This window comes from Rousettus aegyptiacus, unplaced genomic scaffold (assembly GCF_014176215.1).
Source record: "Rousettus aegyptiacus isolate mRouAeg1 unplaced genomic scaffold, mRouAeg1.p scaffold_m13_p_13, whole genome shotgun sequence".
NCBI classification, from domain to species: Eukaryota; Metazoa; Chordata; class Mammalia; order Chiroptera; family Pteropodidae; genus Rousettus; species Rousettus aegyptiacus.
In genome coordinates, this window is record NW_023416288.1 from 34358496 (window position 1) to 34386488 (window position 27993).

At 45.1% G+C, this 27993-nt stretch overlaps 1 protein-coding gene and 1 pseudogene across 2 annotated transcripts; one reads left to right on the forward strand and one right to left on the reverse strand.

Moving 5' to 3' along the window:
- The first annotated feature begins 178 nt into the window (after positions 1-178).
- On the forward strand, positions 179-27928 carry NFE2L3 (nuclear factor, erythroid 2 like 3). 2 transcript variants are annotated; one of them, XM_016135915.2, is made up of 4 exons: positions 179-980; positions 18702-18869; positions 24632-24715; positions 25469-27928. In XM_016135915.2, exons 1-4 carry the CDS (start codon positions 408-410, stop codon positions 26720-26722), a joined length of 2079 nt encoding a protein of 692 aa, XP_015991401.1. In that variant the 5' UTR covers positions 179-407; the 3' UTR covers positions 26723-27928. The 2 variants fall into 2 exon arrangements, with proteins under 2 accessions (XP_015991401.1, XP_015991402.1); XM_016135916.2 differs by having other exon boundaries at positions 182-689.
- Positions 21506-21625, reverse strand: LOC118611112 (annotated as a pseudogene).
- Positions 27929-27993: the final 65 nt, after the last annotated feature.

The window sequence follows — 27993 nt, forward strand, 5'->3', positions numbered from 1 at the left end:
AGCCGGGGAGCCCCGCCCCGCGCGGCGCGGGCCCCGCCCACGGGCGCGGGCCCCGGGCGGCGGTGGGCGGGGCCGGGCGGCGGTGGGCGGGGCCGGGCGGCGCCCGCGGCCCGGGGCGGGGCCTGGCTGCGGCGCCGAGCTGCGAGGCGGCGGGGCGGGCGGACCTCGCGCGCAGGTGGCTCCTCCTCCGCCTCTCCAGATCCCCAGGCACCGTGCGGGCCTGCGAGGTCGCGCCTTTGTGCCCGGCCCCGGGGACCCGCGACGGCCGCTGTGTGCCCGGGTCCATTGTTCCGCTTCTCTTCCGGGCAGGTGCCGGCGGCGCGCGGGGCCCTCACGTGCCACAGCGGCCGCTGCAGCGCCGCGACCCGCGGACGCCGGCGGGGGCGTCCCGGGGCGCACGGCGGGAGATGAAGTACCTGAAGCCGTGGTGGTCCGACGGCGGCGGTCTCCTGCACCTCACCATCCTGCTGAGCTTGGCGGGGCTCCACCTGGACCTGGACCTGTACCTGCTGCTCCCGCCGCCCACCCTGCTCCGGGATGAGCTGCTGCTTGGGGGCGGCTCGCGGAGTCCCGCCTACGCGCTCGACCCTTTCCCGGCCTTTGGAGGGTGGGGACACGCGGACCATCTGCATCTCAAAGGCCAAGAGCAGGACCCCGCGGCGGAGCCCGAGGGCCAGCTGCTCCGGGAGGTGCGCGCCCTGGGGGTCCCATTCATCCCCCGCACGCACGTGGATGCGTGGCTGGTGCACGGTGTGGCGGCCGGGGACTCCGACGGGGCCCACGAGCTGCTCGGCGCCGCCGCCGCCGCCTCGTCCACGGGAGGAGCCAGCGCCAGCGCGGACGGCGGTAGCCAGGCTGCGCCCGGGGGCGGCGGGGACCCCGGAGCTGCTCCAGGGAGCCCCTTGGCTGCTGGGGAAGAGGAGAAGGCGCCGGCGGAACCGACGGCTCAGGTGCCGGACGCCAGCGGCCACGCGAGCGAGGTAGCAGGAGAGCGGGGACGCGAGCGCGGGGCTAGGGGTGCTGGCCAGGAGCCCTGGGGGGTGCGACAGACCTGGGGAGGGGGCAGCCCTGCTGTCCTTTTTCCCTCGATCGCTGGGTAGTTGCAAGTTCGCGGGCGACCCCGCGCCTTTCCTTTCTGTGACCCGGAACGAGGGCTGGCAGTGCTGTCGCGGTGGCTTTTAGGTTTTTGAGACAGAAGTGGGTGAAATCATCCGTTTGGTTGTAGGGGACACCTTTCTTGTGTTTGATGGCTTAAGGGTAGTTCGGGGCTGAGGAGAGGAGAAGAGATGCTGGTGACTTTCTTGCCCACTGCCTTCGCTCAGTCCCTCGTCTATAGTGAGGTGCCTTTTCCTGGAACCCGTCCCCGACCCGGAGGATCCGAAGGAGGCCTTGGCCTCCGGGAGGACGCACGTTTTTCTTTAAAAACCTCTTTCCCGGCCTAACGCGATGACCCTCGCCCGGGTTTTCAACCCAATTGCAGTTCGTTTTGCTGCCTCCCTTGATTAAGGCAGACTGTCCCGCTGTGACCCCACCGTCCCCGGCGCTGACAACGCTCCTCCCGGAACGTGTGTAACAGCCGCGTGTTAGCATAAAGCAGGTACTACGACAGTCACCTAGTGACTCACACGTTCCCTTTGGTTTATAGATAGATTCAAACCCTTTGGTTTAACATCCTGTTGAAACAGAGTTCACCACCATCTTCTGACTGAAGTATCTGTTCCACCCACCGGCCCCTTCCAGTCCGAGGACACTTAATTCTCATTCCCACAAAACCACCTTTATTGGTATGGATGAACAGGTGTTCGTGGGATGTTTTTGTGGACTGCAGTCTTATGCAAAATGAGAATTGGGGCTAGACTGGTTTATGTACGGCTCTTGAGAATTGCCTTTTGTGTAGGCAGTTGTCAGACGAGCTTCTCCACCCCCTCCTGGGGGGGTCATTGTGCAGAAGAGCTCGGTGATTCACTGTTATGCAGATCTGATCCCTTCCTCTTCCTGGGGCCAGAACAATGGGGTGGGGGTTAGTGAGAGTCTTGGTGGGCTCCTGTCTATTCAGAGCAAACAGTGGAAGGTTCTTCCTACACATCCAATCTGGATCCTCACCTGTATCCTCTGCTTCCTAACGAGAGGTGCATGCTTCACTGCTGGCTTTCCTGATTCTGTAACTTACCGGGGCGAAACCTACTGCAGGATGCTGTGCTAGATGGTACCCAGCCCCCCTCACAGCTGAATGCCAACCAGCTTGCATAGTATACAGAAACCTGGAGGGAGGCAAGGTCGTTTACTCTGCAAGGACTCACCTCCACCCCTACCCCCAGCATTACCTGGTTGATAACCTATTTAGACAGGCAAGCATGCCTTGGGGAGAGCTCTGGCTCTGGGGGCCTAGGTCCAGTCTTGACCCCAGCTTTCCTGGGGGAGAGGGTGACGTTCATATGGAGCTATTCTGGCATTGCTCTTCCTGGCTGGCGTGTGTGAACCTGCTGGGATGACCTGGTTCTGTTCATTCTGGCGATGATCAGTTGTTAAGCACCTTAAACCATTTTCACAGCCAATTCACTTTTATTGGTAATGCCTTTTTTAACATCAACCTTGTGAAGCGCACGGGCCAGGCAGCCTTATGTCAAATTTGTACTTAAGGAAAAGAGGCCCAGCGAGGTTAGGGGACTTGACTAAAGCCACACAACTAATTAGAGCCAGAAGTGGGACTAGAACCTGAGCTTCCTGACTCTCAGACTGGCACATAAATTCAGCACTCGCACTGTACTCAGGTTCTCTGGACAAAGGTCCAGCTGGAATGGGGCGATGCCTCTCACTCCTGACCCAGGCTCACTGTCTTCAGTGCCGAATTGACTTTTAAAAGCAGATTGTGCCATCGGCATGGTTAGAATTCAAAACCATCACTCTGGGAGAAAATGGGCTGGGAAAACACCAGTTTTTGCCATCTGCAAATCTGGGTTTGGGGGCATCACTTACTACTGTGGCCTCATACAGGTTAATCACACCAAGCCTCAGTGTTTCGTCAGGCAGGTGGGAGAGTGATGCTTACCTTGGGGGCGTTGTACCAATTAAATTGGAAAAGCATGTGCGAAGTGCCAGCCCAGTGCCTGGAATGTAATTGGTGTTCTCGTCTCTGTCCTCAACCCACTCTTCTTACCCTGTCCCCACTCGCTTTATTTGGTTTGTCTATTTGGCTTGGTCGTTTGTTTATTAAGGGTGTGTGGGGTGTATTGGAGTCAGACTGCCTGATTTTGAAACCCAGCTCCACCGTGTTTACAGCTTGGGCCAGTTCCTTAACTTACCTGTGCTGCATTCTCACCTGCTCATTCACAATGAGAATAACAAAGGTGCCCTATCACATGGGGTTGTTTTGAAACAGTTTATTTCACATAACAGGCTTAGAACTGTGCTTGTCACATCTTAAGTGCTCAATAAATGTTAGTTATTGTTAACTTCAAAGTGGGGGAGTGCTTGCCCAATGAGAACATCATAAGTTTGCTTTGTTTTTAAATAGATTGTCTGGGTGCTTACATTTGCGTTGTAGGAGACAGGTTTTATAGTACGATTTTCCACAATTTTTGTAGATGTGCAAAAATATTTTGGAGTAGGGGATTTTCCAAGTATCAAAAGAAGTACAGTTTTGGTTTCACTTCTTAATGGGGCTAATCACCATCTGAAAACGACCCGGAATTCCCCAGGGCACACATGCTTCCCTTTACAGCCACAGCCATTCACTCACAACCCACAAAGCACGTGCTGTTCAAAGTGATGCACGGGTGAAACAAAGAAATGAACGGATTTTGCAGAATGGAATGTGTGAGCATATTTAAAGATGAGGTGACCTTATACAGCCAGCATCAGCATTTCAAGGAGCTGTTGCCACTTTGAAACTGAGAAGGCTTGTGGTCATCTCGATGTGGCCCCTTGACCTGGGATGGGCACCGTCTGCTGGGCGCGGAGGGGTCCAGTGGGACCCCTTGATTTGCTGCTCGATAGACTGGTTTCTTCAGGTCACAGGAAGAATCTGATACAGTCAGTACTTGCTTCTCAGAGGAAAAGGGAAGAGAAAGGTCCTTAATTGTCAAAGTAAAATTGTTTTTCCTTTCAAAATCAGAGCATGTCCCTGATGCCTCGGCAGTTGGAGATAGACGAACTTTCAAACACTTGCCTGTTTTTAACTCACAGCTAGGAAACGGAAATAGTCCAATCCATTGCAGTGCTACAAAGGTTCACGGTAGGCTCTTCCTTCTGCCAACTAAAGGGCACAGTAAAGATGCCCCTAAAGTCTTGTATGGAAAGGGTGGCATCGGCCACGGTGTTAGTGTCCCAAGACTACCATAACAGTATTACAAACTGGGTGGCTTAAACAATGGAAATTCATTATCTCGCAGTTCTGGAGATGACAGTGTAGGCAGGGTTGGCTCCTGAGGGCGGTGAGAGAGCATCTGTGGCAGGACCTGGCTTCTGGTCATTTGCTGGCAGTCTTTGGCGATTCTTGGTCTTACCACATGACCCCAACCGCTGCTTTCATCTTCACTGGCGTTCTCCTTGTGTATCCAGCTGTGTTCAAATTTTCCCTGTTCTGAGGACACCAGTCCTAGTGGACTAGGAGCCCACCCTATACATCTTAACTGATACATCTACAATGCCCCAATTTGCAAATAAGGTCACATTCAGAGGTTCTCAGAGGGTTCGGACTTCAGGGTAGGAATTTCAAGAGATATAGTTCAATTCGTTACACAGTTACCACCTCTTTTTCTGGTGGTTCTTGGGGTTATTCGGCTTGCTTAGCAAATAGGCTCCAAATGTTGAAAACTAAGCTGTTTCTGGAAACAGCCAGTCTCTGTGCAGGACCCTTTGCAGCAGGACTTAAATATGCCCACGAGCAAATCGGTGGGGCGGGGGTAGGGGGTAGTGTGCTGGCTTGATGGGCAACAGCCCCGAGGAACCTATCTCAAACTTTTCCCAGTCAGTCCTTCACCTCCACCGGTAGGGTACAGAGGCAGCTTCTCTGCTGTGCCCCCTGCATCAGTCTCTTCATTGCCCCTGCTTCTCAGCTCAGCTCAGATCAGAGCGCAGAGCCCAGGCCCCACTCAGCGGCTGGCCAGCCTGCTGGCTCTGGAGTCAGACCAGCTGGGATAGCTGGTCCCCCTGCTGACTGGTTGGTTGTGTGGTCTCCGGCACACTCCTTGACTTCTCCGTGCCTCTGTTTCCTTATCCTTCCAATGGCATGGTAAGAGTACCTTAGGGATTTGTCGTGAGGATTAAATGAGATCCGGCAAGTTCGCAGGGTTGTTGGTACATGGTGGGCCCTCGATAACGTTAGCTGCTGCTGCTAATTCACCTGGGGCTCTGTGATGCCCCTCCCCCAGGTTATTTCTGTCCTCCCATTGCCAGGTGCAGGTTTCCAAGGCATGCCTTGGATGTCTCCACTCCCATTTGGGGAGCCTCTACCAGCTCCTCATATGTGCTCATTCAAGGCTCCTCATTTGGCCGCTGGGAGCCAGCTCCCTAACTGCCTTAGCTGCGCTCATGTCCATGACCCTCGGCCTGTAGCCTTCTTTCCAGCTGCAACTTTCTCCCTCTTCTTCCTGGTGCTTTCCTGCCGCTTACGTTGTTACGTTTGCTCAGAACGCCTCCTGTCATTCCTCCCAAGTCTCCTACTGTTAAATTCTCACCCATCTCAACTGGCACCTCATCTACAAACACTTCCTGTTCTTTTCCTTCAGGCCCTACACTCTGTACTATTTCTTTTATGGGACTCTGCATTCTCCACTTTGAACCATAGTGTCTTGAGTGCAGAAAGCGGGTTTTTTCTTTAACTGGCAAGCAGCACCCAGGACGGGGTTAGGAGCGCAGGCCAGTTCAAGTAGTGTCCGTTGAGCTCCTCATCCAACCCTCCACGCTGGCTTGATACCATGAGCTTGAATGTGTGTCTTCAGTCTTTCAAGGCCAGAACCCAACTAGAAAGTAGGTCAGATCTGAAATCCTGATGGGCCGTCTGACCATTTAATGCCAATTTGAGTGGATGGGGGCAGTGGAAAGCAGACTTTCAGGTTGGCATTATAATTAATCAGGTGGTGAAACAGGATTACCTGAAGTTATATAGCAAGTTAGCGACCTTGCCGGGAATAGAACAAGTCTGTTCTTAAGTGCTGAGTAAGCCATACCTCCCACCCACTACAAAACTACAAATGTGAAAACAAACTCCTCCCACTGGTGGCAGGCTTTCAGTATGAAGAGTTTGTTCTCAAAATCTAATTGTTAAGGACCCACACTAATATTCAGATACACTTCTAGGCAGCCAAAGCTGGTGAGGCTCAGGTACACGACCTGAGCTGTTTTGGGTTACGTTGCAGGTGGTGGTTGGCAGAGTCTGAGTGAGCAATTGGCGTAGGTGTCTGACCTGTGGTCATAGTGACATGACCTGTTGAGACTGGATACGACTCAATATCAGTCAGGATGCTCCAGAGAAGAGAACCAGTAAAAATGAATACACAGCCTCCCCCCCCCCACACACACAACCCCTCTCCCTACACACACATATTTTTAAGAAATTTATTTCGAGGAATTAGCTGCTGCGATTGTGGAGGCCAGCCAGACTGAATTCCAGGGTAGCCAAAAGTGGCACACGCGGATGCCACAGGTTGAGGCAGAATTTCTTTTCCCTCAGGAAAACCTCAGTTTTGCAATTAAGGCCCTTCAACTGGTTGGATGAGGCCCACTCAGATTATCCAAGAAAATCTCTTAAATCACCAGGTTGATCATAGCCATTAACCACATCGACAAAACACCTTCACAGCAATACCTGGGTTAGCGTTTAATTGAATAACGGTGTACTATAGCCCAGCCATGTTGACACATAAAACTAATTGTCACACCATCCCAGCTCTAGCTTCCCGGGCAGCCTTTGCGAGAGGAGACTATTAACCTCAGGTTAGGGAACACTTAAGGGACCGACACGGCCTTGGCACATGGGTAGGTGTTCAACAGGGGGTCTGCTCTTATTGCCCCAGAGCTGGGAGTCTCATCTCCAGGAAACTCAGGTCTTGCTTGTGCCTGCTTTGGCGAGAAAGGAACCCTTCTCTCCCCAAGGCGGGAAATCATGTGGGAAATGGTTGAGTCGACTGGGGCCGTTGCATGCGGAGTTCAGACGAAGGAAGGAACAAGACTGCCAACTCAAATATTTGAAAAGCTGTTATGGGAAGGAGGTCTTGGACTTTTGAGGAGGCAGAACATTTCTATAAATATTTCAGTACAATGAAATACAAGGACTCTTCTAAACATAACCATAATGCCATTAGTACACCTAAAAAAAAAAAATCAGCAATTATTTGGTATCAACAAATAGCCAATCGGTATTCAAATTCCCCAGTTATCTCCGAGGTTGGTTGGTTGGACTCATGTTGAAACAAGATTCATGCCTTGCATTGCAGCCGGCCCTTTTGCATGATAAAGGGACATTCAGACTGGAGCTTCAGGTTTTCAGTGGCGTCAGCTCCTTCCACCCCCGCTGCCCTCATCTGCGGGGTGCAGTGCAGTGCCAAGCAAGTGGGAGCCATTGTGTGTGGCGGTGGTGCAGTCGGGGTTCTGGCAGGAAGTAGTATTCACCCCAGATGGCTCAAATGAAGAAGGAGCATAATCAATAACTTCTTTCTTAGAGGAGCAGACAGGGTTTGGGGTACCCACAGATTGGATGGAAAAAGTTACCAGGGAGCCTGGTGAGGTGAGGAGAGACTGTTGTCACATCCAGATCAAGAGGGAAAAATACCTTGGCCTCTCTTTTGCTCACGCCTCAGTTTCCGACCTTCCACCGATGAACCCGGCTAGAAACCAGCCAGCAGAGGACCCCCACAGTTTGCAGAGACAGCTCCTGGGGGGCACACACGTGTCTCTGCAAAGGCAAACAAGCACCAGGACAGCGCCTGAGAGCTGGCTCTGAAGTGAAAATGCCTGCAGCCAAATCCTGGTTCTGTCCCTTACTACTAGCTAGATGACTTTAAGGCAAGTTGCTTAACCTCTCTCTGCCTCAGTTTCTTCCTGTAAGAGGGGTACTGAACAGCTCAAATAAGATCATGTATGTGCTGCGTGGCCCACAGTGAGTGCTCAATAAATGTGAGCTATAATTATTATAAACTGCTACTACAACCACCTGGACCAAACAGGACACCGTCTCTCTTTATCTGGCTCCTCCTTTCTCTCTAGACTTGATGACTCCAGCTTGCCCTCAGCCTAGAAACGGACCTCAGGATTCGTGGGCCTTACCCCTCTCCCTCTGATATCAGCCTTCTTGTAGGCACCACACTGTTCTTTGTCTTTGAAGGTTCATCCAACCCTAAAGGTCAAAGCAGATCTCAGTGCTTCCTCCCCCAGATAAATAAATGAAAGGCCCAGCTCAGACAGCTGGGACTGTTCACGGAGAGTTTTTTCAGGGTCAAACTCCCCAGCACACTGTTCAGGTCCCAATACAGTAAGGTAAGTACAGACTTAGAAATCACGTCGCTAGTTATCAGAACTTCAGAGAGGTAGCGAGACGCGAGAAAAGGCCAGCTTGGCGCCTGTCTTCGCCTTCCCTCCACCTCCGCTGACTCAGAAGCACCGTCGTGGTGGCAAAGGCGAATTAACAGCTGGAGGACAGGTGCCATAAGTTCGCAGCCCAGGAGGAGGGAAAAGATCCAAGTAGTCATCATTTTAGATAGAACAGGATAAGGATCTCGGGAGAAAACTTCGAGGGCAGGAGATTTTCAAGACAGGAGAACCCAGTTTTAGCTAAGGTGGTAGGTGGGGGTGGGGCACGCAGAGGAGGTTCTAGATCCATGCAGAGGATGACACGGGTCGCTTCCCAGCAGAGAGGGCTGGGGGGAGGGGGCGGCTCTCCAGCAAGGGCCCGCTCAGTACAAGTCCCTGGATTTTTAGTTGTGATTAGACACCCCACCTCACAGGTTTACGATGGCTTCCTGTGGCAAGCGTGGAAACTTTCGTGTTCTTTTTTCTTTCTTTTCTTTTTTTAATTGAGTCCCAGCCCCACAAGAGTAAACATCACCTTACACACAAATAAAAAGTAAGTTAATGATGGGTTGAACTTACTCATTCTTTAAGTTAAGAGCACGGACCATAAATCTCCAGTACATAACAACAGTACCTGTAAAACATGGGCTCTGTATCTCAGCTCCGTGTCATCGAGTTGAGGAAAACAGGAAAAGAGAGCACGATCGTCATTACTGCCTACCCGGGGCTGGCATCGCTTTCTCCTGACACTCCGATTGAGTTGCCAGCAGTTAGTCATTAACGGCGACTCCGGAATCAAAAAGCACTAGAAAAAGGTATTGATGTCTGTATACCATCTTAAAATTGTATAAAATGCTTTTTTCTCAGCTAACTTCTTTAAAATGTGGATTAGAAAATATCTTTTCACAGACCGAGGAAACTGAGGGGTCAGAGTGGCCCAAGGTCACACAGCTGGCGGGCGTAGGATGGCCTTGTTACTCCACAGGTTTTGGACCTGAGCCTTCCTCGCCACGAGGCTTTCCTGGCGGCTTGTAGACTGTGCAAATTACATTACAACTGTGATAGGCCTTTTTCACTTTCTAAATGGAAGCATTATGATATTGAGTCCTCCACCCCTCCCTGCCTTGAAATTCTGGTATCTCCTCTCTCCCCACCCAGATAGAATTGTTAACTCACAAATCGGGTTCTCCGGGAAGAGGGCTCTGAGATGGAGCGTAGCTGCAGGATGTTTCTTAGGGAGCACCCTTGGCAGCCACAGCTGTGGAAGGGGGAGGACAAGAAGGCAGGATAAGACAGAGACAGAAGTCTAGCTGCGATGCAGGCTCACAAAACCAGGAACCCTAAGGCTAAAGTGGCATACTACATCACCGTTGTCCCACGCTGAGCAGGGATGGTCAGGCCTTTTATGCTCTCCCTGCTCGGTCGTGGGATGTGGGTGCCCTAGGGAAGGGTGTGACCTTAGGTGAAGTAGCTCTTTCTGTGAAGACACAGTGGGGAGGCCATCTGCCCACAGGCCACGTGCAGCTGCCACAAGTCCTTCGAGGGGGGTTTTAAAGCTGCACATTAACCTGGAGGAAAGTGTTCTTATGACATATGTTTCTGTTAGCTTTGTAATAGGCTTATAATAAATGATTGTTGAATGACTGACTAAGTGAAGGATTGGCTAAGAAGGTATTTATTGAAGACATAAGGCCGTACAAGTTTGAGTTATCTCTTCCGCAGGTCTGGAATTCAGTCAACACTTTTTAGTCTGCCATCGGTACTTTTGATTGTTATGCAGTTGCCTTTTTTTCCCCTGTGGCCTCATAAATAGGGCGAGCATTTGGGGCAGTCTGGGCCTATCCCTGTTGTCCATTTTAATTGTTAATAACACTACCTTACTCTCACAAAAATGGACTGGTCTGGGTGATAAATGACATAGCTACTTACTCGTAGACCACTGGAGTGTCAACACTGAACGGGCCATCTCAGGAGCCCAGGTGTTCAGCACTGAAGCGACTGGTCTCAGGTCACACCTTCTGCCTCTCCGGCCTCTCTCTGTGTGGCCGGAGAGGAAGAGGAAATACCTACGGGCAGCAGAGCTCAAATTCCTACTCCCGCCGTGACTCTTCTCCCTGGCCCCTTCTGCTCTTCATGCCTGCATCTCCGAGCGTGCTCAGGCCTTCTCGGACAGTTAGAATCTGCCCCCCACTTCCACCTAGAGCCCCACCCCTGCTGTCCTCATAGTCACCTCTCGTTTCGTATGTGCATTGGTATCTCCAGGAGTATAGCCACTGATGAGCTGCATTTGTAGCCTCCTAATTAGCAAATTAGTGAGAAACAGTCCCACGGCAGGGTAGAGATGGGTATGCTCCGAAAGCACCATGACAATGTAAATGAGAACAGCCTTCTTGGAAGGCTGTTTGGCACACCCCACCAAAGAAGCTGAAAACGTTGTCAGCATAGTTTCTTTAAAAAAAAAAAAAAAAAAAATCCTGGTGCAGGCAGAATTCAAGGAGAATTCTTTCAAACTTTCCAATAAGGAATTCTGTTACATAAAGTTTCCTAATGATTTTTCAAAACTGGCATGTCACTGATACCAAGATATCTCAAAAACGCATCAAAGAAATCCGGGACTCACTCTTATGCATATTCATGCAAAATATTAAGTAAAATATTAGCAGGGCATACAGAAAATACAGACACAAAAAGCACTTTTTTCATGTTTACGTTAGTTTTCATTGCTGCATAACAAATTGTCCCAAAACGTAATGGCTTCGTACTGGCAGCATTTATGACCTCGCAGTGTCTGTGTGTCAGAAATTCTGCAGCAGCTTAGCTGGCCGGTTCTCGCTTGGGGTCTCATGAGGTGGTAATCGAGATGTCGGTTGGGTTCCATTTATCTGAAGGCTTGATTGGGCCTAGAGGATCCACTTCCCACGATGGATCACTCACAGAGCTGTTGGCAGGAGGCCTCAGGTCTTTGCCAAGTAGGCCTCTCCGTGAAGAGCCGAATGTCCTCACACTGTGAGCGCTGGCCTGTGCCAGAACAGGTGACCAGAGAGAGTGCGGACAGGAAGCCACACTGCTACATCATCGCTTCTACCTTTACTCATTTCGTTAGAAACAATTCACGAAGTCCAGCCCCCACTCAAGGATAGGGGGATTAATCTTTGACTCTTGGAAAAAAGAGTGTCAAATAATTTGCGGACATATTTTAAAGTCGCTTTAATGTTCAAAACCTATTTCTGCTTTTTAAAAAATATCCTTCAAAAATAAGAATAGACGGATCTCTTCTTATTACCAGATCCTCAAACATATTCTGGCAATCCACTTTCTACTCTTTATCTGGAAACCAAGTTTTCGTTCGGAATCAATCCTGCGGCTGGTGCCTCAGAGTCCATCCTCTGTTGCCTTCTGGCAGACCTTGCTTTGCAATTATCCTTTCTCCTAAATCATTCCCTTACAAATATCCGCTAGTGTCTCTCCTCTTCAAAACACTGCTCCGACCCCATTTCTGCACTCCACAGCCAGAATTCTTGAACAGATCATCTGCACACTATTTCCAATTTGTCACCTCTTGTTTACTCTTACCACATGGTATCATTTGGCTTCTACCTTAAATCGATTTTTCAAAGGCCACCAACAGCTTTCTTAACTGCCAAACCCAGTGGATACTTTTCTGTGCTTACTCATATAATCTCCAAACGGCCTTCAACACAACCAGCTACTCCATTATTCTTGAACCACTTGGACCCCTAGATATAGCTATCCTCTACCTCGCCCCCATCCCCATGGCCCCTTCCTCTCTTCCCATCTCTTTGCTGGCTTCTCTGCCTGACCTCTGAATAAATGCTGCAGTCCTGGTGGTATTCAGGCTCTTCTCACTCTGTACGCTATTGCCAGAATCTCAGTTCCTGTGTCTTGTTTGTTTGTTTTTGTTTGTTTATGTTGATGTGTTCCCACTCTATACCTCCAGTTCAAACCTTTGCTCTAAATTCCAGATTCTCATCTCACCAGTGTAACAAATATTTGTATTCGGCTTAGCATATCTCAAATTTAACATATCCAAAATGGAAGAACTCTGTTTCCCTCTTAAGCCGTTCTGTCATAACCACCTACCAAGTTATTCAAGCCAGAAATCTGGAAGTCATTCTTACTTCTTCCCTTTTGTCTTTCTCCCATTTCCAGTCCATCAAGAAGCACTTTCTGTTATTTTCCCACAGTATACACCACGGATCCTTCCACTTCTCAATCCGTTACCAGCACCTCTTCCCAGACTGCAGTATCCTCGTAGCTGGCCCCCCCCCCCCTTCCCGGCTTGCCTTGCTGCAGAGACTGGATGGGGGGGGCGGGGTGAGGAGAAGTGACCTGGTGCTACCACTGACCAATGAGAGGAGGACCGACATCCCAAACTGACCAATGAGAGGAGGACCGACATCCCAAACTGACCAATGAGAGGAGGACCGACAACCCAACAGAAAAATGGGCCAAGTCCTCAGACGGTTCACAGAGGAGGAAATACAAATGCCTTTTAAACTTGTAAAAGACGTTCACGTATGAATAAGAGAAATATAAATTAAAATTACAATGAGAAACCAGTTTCCATCTACAGATTTACACTTTCATCCATTGGTAGTAGGAATGTAAATTCTCACACACGTCTTTTAAGGGCTACTGGGTAGAATCCATCCACTAAAAAAATGTACATATCCGTTGACCCAGCTCAAATTCTAGAACCTTGTCCTGTTTGCACATATGTGCATATAAGTACGTATGAGAATGTTTTAGATATTGTTTAAGACAACACTGGAAACAACTAAATATCCATCATTAAGAAGGTACTTAAATATGTTACAGTAACAGGCAGATAATACAGTTTGAATATCACCTGCGCCTTGAATGCATTCCTGTCTTTCCATGCAGCTCGACTTTAGATCTCAGCTAAAAGATCACCTACCCTGAGAGGCCTTCCCTTAACCACTCTTTCTAAAGCAGGTCCCATCTTCATTCACTTGCCATAAAACTTGGGAGTTGTTTCGTTAGGTCATTTAGATTTTTGGCTCCCTCTTCGTTTATAATGTAAGCTCTGAGGGGGCAGTCTGAATGTATTTTTCCGCTGTTGAATCCCTAGCATCTGGTGTGGTATTTGGCACTCGGTGTATATTGACTGAATGAATGACTAAAAAAATGATTGACTTGAATCTGAAATAAAAGGCCACATGTCATTCTTAACTGGTGAAACATTCAAAGCTCCCCATCAAAGTCATGAGCGAGATGATGATGTGATTTAAATGTGTGGTTGGTCTCCATCCCCTTTTCAGGCCCAGAGCGCTCCAAGGCCTTGGGGTTCCTAAATGTGAAGAGCAATGAGAGCATCTTTTTTATTATTTTTTTTTAATTTTTATTTTTAATACAATATTTGGTCTTTTGTCCTCAGTTATGAAATAGCTCCAGAGCCACAAAGGTACAAGTGTTTTGTTATTTGTGACAAGCCCTCCTTTCGAACACACCTGATTTGTGTTAATGAAGTGACTTTTGGAAACCCCCTAACCATGGGGCCTGGTTGCCATGGGGAACCGACTGTGAGATTAGAAGGTTGGAACTTGCAGCTCCAGACCTGGGGAAGTGAGAGCAACTGGAGATTCAGTTCAGTCACCAAGGTCATTGGTGTAATCAGTTATGCTTGTGTATCCATAGGCCTGATAGATTACCTATCAAAAAGGATGGGGTTGGAGAGCTTCCGGGTTGGTGAACACGTGGAGGTACTAGAAGAGTGGTACCCCCGGAGAGGCCACGGATGCCCTGTGCCCTTTCCCAGATACCTTGCTCTATGCACCTGGTTGCTCCCAAGTTGTGTCCTTTTATAATAAAATGGTGATCCTAGTAAGTAATATGTTTCCCTTAGATCTGCGAGCTGCTCTAGTAAATCAGTTGAACCCAATGAAGGGTCATTACCTCCGATTTATAGTCGGTTAGAAGCACGGGTGACAACTTGGGCTTGCAGTTGCCATCTGAAGGGGGTGATGAGGCATTTCATGAGACTGAATCCTTAACCTGTGGGATCTGATACTTACCTCCAGGTAGATAATGTCAGAATTGAGTTAAATTACAGGACACTGTAATTTGGCGAGGAAACAATTTTATTTCTAACCTTCTAAGTTCTTTGGCCTGGTAATGAAATTGATATAAGACAGATTAACAGGAGAAAAAATTAATTACATGTATACCTCCTGTGTTCAAAGGTCATCATGGGTTACAGCTCCCTCAGAAAAGGCTGAAGTCTTCACCTTAAATACCAACCTCAGCTGAAGACAAAAGAAGATGGGATGGTGGAAGGAGGAGGGGCGGGGGGAAGTCGGGTTTGGGATGTTACCAGGAAAGGCACAGTGAACATGAGGCGTCCGTCCCCCGCTTCCTGGTACAGCCAGGGAGATGCCCTTGCAAGTGGAGATTTCCCTGATGCAGGTAGATAGATGTCTCTTACAGGAAGGGTGACTTCTGCTTGGTTTTCAGAGCTTCTTTTCTCAAGTCCACTGTTCCTGAAAAATAACTAAAATGTTGGAAAGAAAGGTGCAAATAATTATTAAAGCAGTTGATGTATCTATGTAGTTTGTGGGAAGGAATATAGATGAACAGAAATTTTAATGGAAGAATCATTCTGGGGCAACCCTTTGCTGTTGCCTCGGCCAAATTGATTTTGCTATGCAGGGATTTTTAGGATGATTTTTTAATTAAAAAAACTTGCAACAATAGTATACCTTTTATTCAAATTTATCTATTCTTAACATTTTGCCCCATTTGGCTCATCTATTTTTCTGATTGTGTCTATCTCTGTATGCACGTACAGTGTGTAATTCTTTTTGTTCTGAAACATTTAAGAGTGAATTGAAGCCATTGTGTCCCTTGGTGCCCAAATACTTCAGTGTATATTTCCTAAGGACAATGATTTGTCTCTGTAATTATCAGAATCAAGAACTTTAACAATGACTCTAAGACTTTTATCTAATCTGTCCATATTCAGATTTTATCTATTGACCAATTATAATGTCATATGTAATACTTTTTCTCCTGGGTCAGCATCTAACCCAGGATCACCCGTCGCATTTAGTTGTCAAGTCTCTTAGTCGCCTTTAATCTGGAAATTTTTCTTCGGTCTTGGTATATCTTGACTTTTAAATTTTGTAAGAGTATCAATTAGTTTGTAAAATGGCCCCGATTTTTATTTGTCTGATGTTTCCTCATAATTACATTGAGATTATGAATTTTGGGTGGAAATGCCACAGAAGTGGTAACACGTCCTTCTCCCTATCACATCAGGCACATAATGTTGATTTATCTTCATATCGTGATAGATTTGACCACTTGATCTAGATGGTGTTTTCCAGCTGTCTCATATAGTGTTATTTTTCTCTTTGTAATTAAAAAGCAATCGGTGGAGTGATACTTTGAGACTAAGTATCTTGTTTCTCATCAAATTTTTACTCTCTAGTTTTAGCATCCATTGATGACGATTTCCTAACTCCATCATCCTTCTATATTTATTAGTTGCGTTTTCTGGTATGGAAGAGATTTCCTTTTTCCCTCACTTACTCATTTGTTTATATTCAAGTGGATTCATTGATTCTTTTAACTCCTTTAATGAGTTATGATCCATTATTATATGATAGGCTTTTTAACCTAATTTTTCATTCTTACAGTATGAGTTGTGGTCATACAGAATTTCTCTACCTTCAGTTTTTCCCTTCCCAAGATTTTAGGCAGCCCATCTTACATACTTTTGTTACCAAACTCTCATACACTCTTAAAAGGTTTTCCCCAGAAAAAAGTTTCCCCGTACTAAAGTTTATTTAATTGGTTTCCTTATGGGCTTGACCTAGTCCTGTATTTATAACGTTACAGATAACATGTCCTCATGATTTCATGCTCACGTGTGTGTCCGTGTGTGTTGCAGCAGCTCACATATTACACATTAACTAAGGGCACCTTGCTTTGTGGTTCCTGAGTAACTCGTGTGATTTAGATATTAGAAGCTTCTGTGCCCACCACCAGCAAATTTGTAAAAAAAGCCAACTCTCTCAGGAACACAGAATTTTGAATTTGATTATCATCAGGCTTAATAAAAGAAACTTTGCCTTGGCAAAACATGGAGGTTAAAAGAAGGATGCCCTTTTCCTTCCTTCCCCAGATTTAGACGGGAATCAGCATTGTCATTGCAGGAAAGAGCAAGGCAGCAGCATCTCACTGATAAGAAGTCTGCCCTACCAGAGTCTTAGGATGTTGTGTCTAGGAGTTTATCTATTCAACAAACCTCCGTTAAGGGTCTACTGTGTGTCATACAGTAGGAACCAGGCAGAGTCTCCGCCCTCAGGGCTAGCATTCTAGTAAGACAAATAGTCACCAAATAAATAAATATGGTAATATATCGGCTGGTACTAAATACTACAGAAAAAAAAAAGATCAGGGAGATAGATATTGATGAGAGAAGCCTCTTTTTTACTATAGAGAGAATGCTTAGAAAGAAAAGTGCGAGATGGTAATATTTGAATAGGGACCCAAAGGGGAAACCACAGGGAAGAGGGGTGAAAGCAAGAGGCTTCTCACTGCTGGAAGGTGGGGCAGTGCTTGGTGCGCCTGAGGCTGAGCATGGGTCAAGGCTAGGTTTAGAGAGAATGAAGATGAAGCACCGGCAAAGCAGCAGTAGTTAGTGAGGTAGGAGAATAAATAGAGAAGGTACTTGGATGCCAGGTGAAGAACATGTTTCCGGGAGAGAGTAACTAAGTGAATATTGCTGGTGGGCCAAGTAAGGTGAGGATGGAGAACTGGCCCCGATGAGCTGTTTCAGTGGAGCAGCGGGGACTGAATCCTCACTGGAATAGATTCCGGAGAGAATGCACTAGGTCCAGATGCTGCTGGAGGATTTCACTCTGACAGAGAGCAGAAAAATGGGGTGGGATCCAAAGAGTAATGTTAGGTCAAGGGAGGGGATTGTGTAGATGGGAGGTGTGATTGTATAATAGGCCTGGAGAAATTATCCAATAGACAGGGAACGATTGTTGGGGCAGACAAGAGCGGAGAGCAGGAGCAATGTTCATGAGCACACGGACACCTTATCGGGTGCACGAGCAGACAGAGGTAGGAACGAGACCACTTCCGGTGTGGAGAGGGAGGCCGAGCATGTCAGGTACAGTGAACCGAGAAGCAGGTAAGCACGAAGTGGGCCACCAGCACGTCACCTTCCTTGCTCTGCTCTTGCGTGCATTTCTCTCCCTACCGCCGGCATCTGTGGATTTCCATTTCTTTGGCCCTTCATGTGTTTGTTTTTTCTGTTTTTAAGATAAACATTTCTGCAGATTAGAGTGGAGGAGACAGTGGTGCCGTCTTGTCCTTTGAGTTAGTTCAGTGTGCTGTGTTATTGGAGGAGAGAAATTAGAATGTTTTGAGAAGCCTTGGTATTACGTTAGAGAGGAAAGAATTATACAGAGAGCTTTTAGTATGATAATTGAAAGTATCAATTTATGCAATATATGCTAAGTGGTAACTATTTGAATGGTTAGAAGAATTCTCTAGCCTTTTAATTATTTATGTCTCCTCAGTTAAAATAAATTAAGAGGTGGAAGCACTCGGTAAATAAGCATTGTTGAAAATATCTATGGAGGTATTAGTGTAAGCTTTGTTATCTTTATTTTCTCAATGTAAAAATATATTTAACTTTTTCCTGATTGTTGTAGAATATCCAAACAGAAATGTATAAGGATCTCCTTTTAACCACCCCACCTTTCAGAAAGAACCACAATGACTACTTAGTAATAAAACTTTCCAGGTTTTTCTATGTATATTTGATCAGAGTTTACTCTTGACTTAGCTGTTTGATCTATTTTCAACAGAAAGCTAAATAGAAATAGCCTGCTGTCAACATTGCTTTCCAAATCTAATCAAATTTGCAAATATTTTAAATTTGGGGGCTTTATAATTGCATATGATTTAAATTATGCAGATTAGAACAGCCTGTCTCACAATGACTTAAGGACAAGACTCAAAACTGAGCTTTGTTTCAGAATTAAATGTTTCTTTGATACTGAAATAATGAAATGCCGGTCATAGCTTTTAACTCATGGGTTTTCATCATTGAGAAGGACATGCGGTTGTAAAAATTGTTTGACTTTTGATGCAATATGGATTTCTACTTAGCACTTTTTGGGGTACTTTTATAGGAGAATGAAATACTAAGAGCTATGGGTCACAGTTCCCAGCATGAGGAAAATGAGCAGAGAGTGTCAACCCAGAAGGAAAAACCTCTACAGCGGAAGAATGAAAATGAAAATAAAGTAGCAGATAAACCAGAGTGGGAGGCAGAAAAGACCACTGAATCTAGAAATGAGGTAAGCATATCCTAGCCTTGGCATTTGGGATTTAGGGTAGATTTTGTAAGGCTTTGACAGTTGTGTGGAGAATGAAATTTGTATACAGGTGTGACCTACAATAAGCAAATCTGATTTATGAAAATATATATTTTTCTAGGTTGTGGGAGTGGTTATTTGATTTACAGGGAATCAGCCCATAGAATTAGGTATCTCTTACTAAACTCAAGATATTGCGTGTATGAGTGAGTGCGTATACATACCTATACCCCTTCTAGAAACTTGTCAACAGGTTTTATTAGAGATGGCTGGCATCCTGAATCCAGGAATCCTCAACCAGCTACCTGCAGGTGCAAAGCAGCCAGCTGGCTAGGTCTGGGAGAGCGAGCCAGGGGACCCTGCAAGCAAATCACCCTCAATACCAACTGTGACTGGAGCTCAAATCTTCACTCAGGCTCCTGGAGGGCCTTGCCGAATGGGCATCCAGGAGCCCATTTTGTATCTCTGGCCTAGGCTAAGGCCAGGCCCAGCGGGACAGCCTTCTTGGCTCCTCTGTGGCTTCACTACACTCTTTGGCAGTGAGAAGAGGTGTGGAAAGATGAATTCCAGGAGTCAGGCTAAAGAAACGGGTTCTTCCTGGAGCCTGTGCTTCTCCCTTTCTTTCACTTGGGCCGTACTCTGGTTTCTGCTCAGCCCTGCTGAAGTCCTAGCCCACAAGCCTGGCAAACAAATGCTCCAAAGGCTGGCATGGAGGTTCCACAGACTTGTAAGTACTTGGCATGTGCACCCGGAAGGGGCAGCCTTGCACGTCTTGTTCCTGATGGTACTCCCTACCACAGCTTGCTCCAGGTGGAGTTTGGGGCTGTGCCTTGAACACCCTCAGAGGATGGAGGGTGCCATGCTTTGGCCCTTCTTAGACAGTCCATCATCACTGTCACCTTGACCATGTAACATTGCTTCAAACATTACATGTTCAATGGACTAAAATCAGAAACCAGCTTTGCTCTCTTTGCCGACCCACCGTTCTCACCCCTCTAGTCCATTCTGTCCTGTCTAGGAGAGCTGGCTCTTCCCTACACTGTGAGTGAAATGCAGGGCCATCCTTATGACTGCTAGATAACGAGATAAAAATCTCTCTGGTCATCCCAGAACAGCCATTGATCAGTAATATAATCCTGTGTAATTTATAAACTGTGAACTGAAATGCAGCTTCTCCTTTCCTCCTGGTTTCGTCCGCTGCAGCCTCAAAGCCTCTCCTACGTGTGTGCGGCCTGATTGTGCGTCTCCCCATCCTTCCTCCCTCGCTCCCTACCCTAGGCTGCCTTCTCTGGGGTGTGGTCAGGGAAGCAAGGGTTCAGGAGAGGTGCTGCTTGACTGGCAGCACTCTGACATTGGTTTGTCTTGACCCCAGGATATATTTAAAACTATTTCTTTGTCGGATGGACACTTTCATACCGTAGATTCTTTGGTGGCCCCGACCCTATATGTTGGAGTCCTTCATCTGCCCTTCTCTTGATAAGGACAAATGCATCTCCACCTCCAGATGGCCTTTCGGAGTCCTCACTGCATTTTCAGCGGCATCCGCACTCCGCCTCTCCAGGTGGCCCTTTAGCCACATGTGGCCCTCCAGCATTAGGTCCGAGAACCCCTTGACTTCTTTCCTCGGTCTGGCTGTTTCCTTAGCTGCAGCCGCTGCCCAGCCTCTTGCCCTTCATATTTCACAAGCAGCGTCCAGACCTCATCTACTGTGTTCCCTCAACTGCAAGGAACACGTAGCGCATTTCTACGTGGCCTCCTGAGTCCCTGTTTGCTTATCTTCAGGTGAGGGGTGGGGAGCGCACGCCAAGGAACCCCTTCCGTTTTCACTTCCCAACCTCTTAGGCTTTTCAACCCTCTTATAACCTTTGAGTGCGGACCCCGTTGCAGCCTGGCAGTTCCCTTAGAAAGGCAGGTGTTTGCACTCGCCTGTGCCTTTACCCGCTGGCGTTCTCCCCGGGCTGTGTGTTTCCTGTGAATTTGTGTACCCTTGGTGAGGTTTTACCTCCCCCCCTCCCTCCCGCCCTCCCTCCCCACACACACCACTGTCACAGCAATGCTGGTGACTTTTTATAGTAATAATGGAAAACATGTATTTTGAAGACATTTCAGCCCACTTTGCTGAGTGCCTCGGGGAAATGTTTTTATCACAGCCTATCACTTCATTATATTTAGATATATGCTATTGGGTTATTTTCCTCCTGGGTAAGCCTTTGCCTTTACTCCCTCACTGGGCTTCCCAATAAAGCGGGAACTGTTTTCTACTTCTCTGAATTACCTGAACTTGCTGCTAGGTACTTAGTAGGTACTCATTAAATACTAATGAAGAGGAGGTAGAAGAAGTTGGGAAAATATAACTTTTATCCAGATTAACTTTCCAGAAACACATTGATTGCTCCAAGCAAGCATTTGCGCCTTGGTCCCTAAGTGTCAGCTCGCTCATTTCGTACCCCTGTGCCTGGCCTGTCTCATTCAGTTAGCATTTACACACGCTTTTGTGTACTACAAATCAACATTTCTTATAGGAGCTTCTGACTATATCCATCTACTATTTTTGTTGTTGTTGTTGACCTCATAGATTACAAGGACCTCGTCAGTTTATAATACACCTTATTTTTTTAAGCCTACAGCACCTGGTCTTCCTTAGGTGGTCTCCCATCCAAGTACTAACCTGGTCCGACCCTGCTTAGCTTCCGAGATCAGACAGGATTGAGCTTGTGCAGAGCAGCATAGCTGTAGACTCATCTACTATTTTACCGAGAGGTGACTAGGTATTCTTGGCTTATGGAAATAAAACAGTAATGAGTTGTCTGATCAAGCGAATTACTGGCATTTATTTCCATTCTTTTGGGTGATAACTACAACGACTGATATAATTTGCTAATTAACAAGTGACTTGTTTCTAGCCCCATTGCAGGCCCAGACTTAAGACTGTTGGCTGTTAATGAGAAGTAAATAGTGTATGTGGGTTAGCAGATCTGAAGAGATTTTATTCTAAAGACAGGTTGAGTTTATATTAATGTTTCATCTTTTAAAACATGTCTTATAAAGTTAATTGTGTGTCTACCGTATTCTATGGATATTCCTAGTACTCTCTGTTCAAATGGCAAGGAATTCTTGACCCTAAATAGAACTGTGTTCGCATTTTAAGATTTAAGAAGGAGAATTAAGAGCCTGACTTAAGGGCAGTCTAAATTGAACTTATTGTAATAATGGCTGGGTTGTCTGTCCATTTTCATGCAAGTTCTGTACACCTAATAAACAGAAAAAATTAATTAGCTTTAGAAGTGGATTAAACGAGTTCTGTCTCAAAAATTATTCTGTATAATAATTTAACTGAGGTAGACAGAAGAACTCTGTTGCACAGTGACTTCAAACAGAATGCTTTCCACAGTTAAGGCCCTAGAAGGCACGTGCCAGTGAGATTCTGAAGTGGATAAGGGGATATTTTTGTTAACACAGGTGAGGGTAGGTGTAAAGGAAACACCAAGGAAAGGGGACACTCAGGGACTAGCAACAGCATGCAGCCATTACCAAGATCAGAACAGAAGAGGACCTGGGGAGAAAAAAGAGCTCAGTGAGAGCTGGAATTGATGAGACTCAGAAGCTGCTGTCCCTAAGGCACTCTGTTGCTGCTCGACCTCCTCCTGCCCCTCGGCCCACACACTCCAGGGGCACTGAACAAGAGGGAACAGGCACAAGGTTTAATGAAACACATTTTTGAGAGCCTGGAGGGATAAGTCAATCCATGATTCATTTTAAGTAGAATTATCCTCATATTCTTCTTTATTCTAAATAGTAAGGCTTTTCTGCAAATAATGTTTTTTATCCACCATTAAGGATTATTTTTTCAGGACTCCAGATTTGTGCAGATGTTATCCATTCTCACGCACTTACAATCAAGTTCGGGGTTTTTAAAAGAAGTAATAGAACACTTCTGAAATTTCCTCAGAAATAAGGAAACCATTTCAAATAGTCCAACTGGCAAAGAAGTCTGCTATCCATTTAAGAACAAGTATTTTGCCAGTTAAAGAACAAGAAACCTTATCCACCAGTTTAGCTTACATAATCCAATAGTGCCCATAGAAATAGACCCAGAAAGCTTTGTATTTACGATGAACTGTCTTGAAAACCTGGCTTCATAAAATCCAAGGTATTTGGCAGAAAAGGAAACCAAGTATTAGTACACACCTACTCCTCTGTCCAACTGGTCAGAGTCTTCAAAAACAAACAAACAAAAAAAAACAAAACCCTAAAGTAAAAAGTCAGAGGTGGGAGTGGTGGCACGGCGCAAGTCAGGAACGTGAACATGTGTAAAGGTGACCCCATGCCACACCAAAACAGTAACCCTGGATAAAATATATAACGGATGATATTTTTAAGTGCACAGCAGAACTCAAAAGCAAGAAGGGGAAATGCTATAGGTATAATAAACGAGGAGAGCCCAGGAGGGACCCGAACCCACAATTTAAGGTAATCAGGTAAAGGGCTTCACTGAAGGGCTTCAAGGAGCAAATGGATCCAGATGTCATGGCTGAGACTGGGAGTGGATGGATGGGAAATGAGGTCTCTGGCCCATACACGGGACTCCTGAGTTCCCTGTTTAAAGGCTTTTGGTTTGGGAAATGGGGACTAAGACAATTCTAGCCACTAGATAGGAGACAGAACTGTCTGGCTGTCCTTTAGAAAACAGAACCCCAAATAGGCTCCAAAGCCAGATACACACACTGAATCCACACTGCCATTACCGTCAGGAATCCGGAGCCAAGAAAACAAAGTTTAGAAAATGAGATAAAACCTGTCCCTTGCAAAGAAAAACATAAAACTGCCTTATAGTTATTTGGTACCTGTTGATATGTGGGATTCATACGCGAACAGCTCTCCACAAAGATGAGCACGCCATTAAATAGAAGAAATTGAGTGGTAGACTGAGAAAATTTAATTTCTAATAGTCCAAAGAGAGATTACAAAGTGTGAAGGAGAAGCAGTATTCAAAGAGTTTGTGGCAAAATATTTCCAAAATTAAAAAGATCTTACAGCTCAGATTAAAGGAACACACAGAGACCCAAGCAGGCTAAATACAAAGTCTCAGACATATCAAAGTGAAATGGCAAGACAACAAAGACTAAGAGAAAAATCTTTAAAATTACCTAAGAAAAAGATTGGTTATAAAATGACAGCTTGCAAATACATCAATAGTAAAAAAATGCCACAGCACAAAGTACTGAGGGAAAACATACCTGATAATCTTACCAGATACATTTTCATTTACACATGATAGCAAAATAATTCCAAGTTTTAAAAATTAAAAATTTACTGCTTTAGGAGCCTCTCTAAAAAGAACTATCAAAGAAGTTATTGCAATAGGAAATGGAACTAATCCCTGAAGGTAGATGAAGCATGAGTAAAGTTGATAAATCTAAATATACATTTGAATGTAAAATTACATAAGTTTGTAGCAAATTTAGAAGATTGGCTATGGAGGGGCAAAATAAGGCTGAACTAACGATATACTAGCCAAAAATTATATGAAAATGGTTAAGGCAGAAATAGGAGAAGAATTTAGGAGTTGAAGGTTCTTATTTAAGGAAGGGCATTAAAACATTGACTACTAAACGAGGGATGTAAAAATTGCGAGAGGGTTTTGCCTGGCTTGGGGACCCTGTTATCCCTCCAAGATAAAACAAAGCCCCAGGCAAGCACTTCAGTCTTTTAAATGAATGACTGTATCTTTTGTTTTTCTACAGAGACATCTAAATGGGACAGGCACATCTCTCTCTCTGGAAGACTTATTTCAGTTGCTTTCATCACAGCCTGAAAATTCACTAGAGGTATCTGGAACCTTGGCTTTTATTCCTGCAGGAAAATATCTGCACTGACCTTTCTGTATAAATATAACCTTTTTACATAGATGACAGTTTAAATACTTATGTAATAGCTATCACATATAAGTAAACAGACTTAGTCTTACTTTTCATAGGAACACTTCAAATTTGGAGAATTAGTCAAATGTGTACACTTCCTCTATTTAATAAACACAAAGGGATAATCAAATTTAATTCATATTGAATCAAAATGGCAGTAAACATTTTATTAACTAGGGCTTAGCATTTTTGGCAGCATTTGTGTCTTGTCTACATTATACTATTTTGCTTGATTTACTTAAAAAGACCTCACACGCGCATACACATACTACTTCACTACAGCTGTTATCCATGATCCTCCACAATGTGGATTTAGATTGCCAACAGCTAGAATGAGTTGCATCTTATAAAGTAATAAAATACAGTTAAGACTTTAACAGAATGATCTAACAAGACCAGTTTTTTTTTTTTTTTTTTAGTAATCTAATCAAGTTTTCTAAATTGCCATGATGTTGGAAAATTTACCCCAAGAATAGCACATTCTGATTTGGCTTCCTACCACCACCACATTGTGGCCTGTGTTTACTAGGGAAAGCTATTCATAGCCAAAGGCATATCCCTGTTTCTGGAGGACTTGACAAAAGTGAGGAAAGAAAAGGTACCAGAATTTCTATTGAAACTGGGCTATGTGTATTAAAATGTTTTCCCTTTCTTTCTCAGGGCATCTCACTGGGAGATATTCCTCCTTTTCCGGGAAGTATAAATGATGGCATGAATTCTTCAGCACATTATGATGTAAATTTTAGCCAAGCTATAAGTCATGATGTGAACCTCCATGAGGCCATGTTGCTGTGTCCTGACAATACACTTAGAAGAGATCCAGTAGCAAGGACTTCACAGCCACAAGAACCATTTCTGCAGTTTAATTCTCATACCACCAATCCTGAACAGACCCTTCCTGGAACTAATCTGACAGGATTTCTTCCAGTTGTTGATCATCAGATGAGGAATCTAACAAGCCAAGACCTTCTACATGGCCTTGATATAAACATATTTGATGAGATAAACTTAATGTCTTTGGCCACTGAAGGTTTTGATCCAATGGAACTTTCTCATCTTTTTGAAGAATCAGATTCTGATTCTGGGCTTTCCTTAAATTCAAGCCAGAATAGCACCTCTGTCACCAAGTCTAATTCCTCTGTATGTGAAGGTGCTATTGGTTCCAGTAGTGACCTTGAATCTCTTTCCCAGCATGCCTTAGAAGGGGCTGTAGGAGGCTACTACCCAGAGCCCAGTAAGCTTTGTCATGTGGATCACAGAAGTGACTCTGGTTTTCATGGAGACCTTGCATTTCAACATATTCTCCATAACCACACTTACCACTTAGAGCCAAGTGCACTAGAATCCACTTCTCAATCTTTTTCATGGCCTGAGAAGTCACAGAAAATAAGGAGTAGGCACTTCAATGACACAGACAGAAACTTAAGCCGTGATGAACGCCGTGCTAAAGCTCTGCACATCCCTTTTTCTGTAGATGAAATCGTCCGCATGCCTGTTGATTCGTTCAACAGCATGCTAAGCAAGTACTACCTGACAGACAGACAAGTGTCACTCATCCGTGATATTAGACGAAGAGGGAAGAATAAAGTTGCTGCTCAGAACTGTCGTAAGCGCAAACTGGACATAATTTTAAACCTAGAAGATGATGTATGTAACTTAAAAGCAAAGAAAGAAACCCTCAAGAGAGAGCGAGTCCAGTGTAACAAAGCTATTAACATAATGAAACAGAAACTGCATTACCTTTATCATGACATTTTTAGTAGATTAAGAGATGAGGAAGGGAGGCCAGTCAATCCAAACCAATATGCTGTTCAATGCAACCATGATGGAAGTGTTTTGATTATACCCAAGGAACTGGTGACTTCAGGCAACAAAAAGGAAAACCAAAAAGGAAAAAGGGAGAGAAGAAATTGAAGATGGGGCCCATTAATATGTATATAGTCATGTTCAGATGATGTATGGATCACAGACCAATGAAACTGCTTCATTAGCTCCTAAGTATTATATGTACCTTTTAAGTACTACTACTTGAATCACTGTTAAGGCAAGACTTTTTGAAACTTAATATGAACAGAAGTTTTAGACCTCAAGATCAGACTTGTAGAAAATTTGGAGAAAGCCACTTTTCACTAAATCCTGCATTATATGGACAAGTCATAAATATGTATAAAGACTAGGGTGACATGAAAAACTTGGCATATCCACCTTGATTGCCATTTTTTGATAAGATGGTTCCTTCAAAGAGCAAACGATGGATGTAATTGTTAAAATGTGTATTTCAATATGAAGCAGCCTTAATCTCATTTAGTTTGTTAGCACTGAGTATATAAACTTTTTCAAAAGCTATTTTAATTTTTATGAATACTTAAGTTATAGCTTCTGTGAAAATAAATTTTAAATAAGTTAAAGCTAATCATCTACCGTGGATATTTTCCCTTCAAAATACGATTTAGGAATACAGCTGATAGCACATTCAATCAAACCAAATTGGAGTCAACACAGTATGTTAAACTGGTAAGGAAAATCCCCCTTTGGATTTAACTGAATACTGTATGAAATATACCAAATGGCCAAGCTCTAAACTAAGGTGCCAAAAACAAAAAAATGAAGCTTTAAAATATTGAGAGTATTAGGCTTTAACGGCTGAGGACAAAGACTTATAATCACAGGTTTTGGAGAAGAGCTACCTGTGCATAGGAAGCTAGAACTCCATGGCCAAGTAAAGCCAGCCTGTAGGGGATGGCCTCACATCCGTAACACTTGTGTCTCACCAAAAACCGGCATGCAGCTTAGTGTGAAAACATTACAAGCCGTACAAGAACACAAACCAACAGTAGTTTCAATAGATAAACATAGACTCTGTAACCAAACCAAAGGAGTGGAAATACTGAAATCATGTGAAACAGGAAGGTAAGAAACAAGTGGATTTGAAAATGAACTTTAAAAATCCTAGAAATGGGATTGAAATGAAAATGAGTTAACATGAATAATTTCAAAATTGTGTTATTTCTACCCTAAGAATTATTTGTCTAACAATGTAGAAATCACAAGTATCTTGGGTTACAGAAATGCATTTTATAAGAATGGATTTTTATAATAAAACTTTTTCTCCATTTTAAACTGGGCCCTGACATTTCTTTTAAGCTATAAATTTGCCAAGTGCTTCTAGAAACACTCTTCTGACC

What these genes read in the sequence shown, in the direction of transcription:
- NFE2L3 (XM_016135915.2), top strand. Translation starts at nt 408, where the DNA reads ATGAAGTACCTGAAGCCGTGGTGGTCCGACGGCGGCGGTCTCCTGCAC. An exon ending in CCAGCGGCCACGCGAGCGAG is followed by an intron (nt 981 to 18,701) that starts GTAGCAGGAGAG and finishes GTACTTTTATAG; the next exon opens with GAGAATGAAATACTAAGAGC. An exon ending in CCACTGAATCTAGAAATGAG is followed by an intron (nt 18,870 to 24,631) that starts GTAAGCATATCC and finishes GTTTTTCTACAG; the next exon opens with AGACATCTAAATGGGACAGG.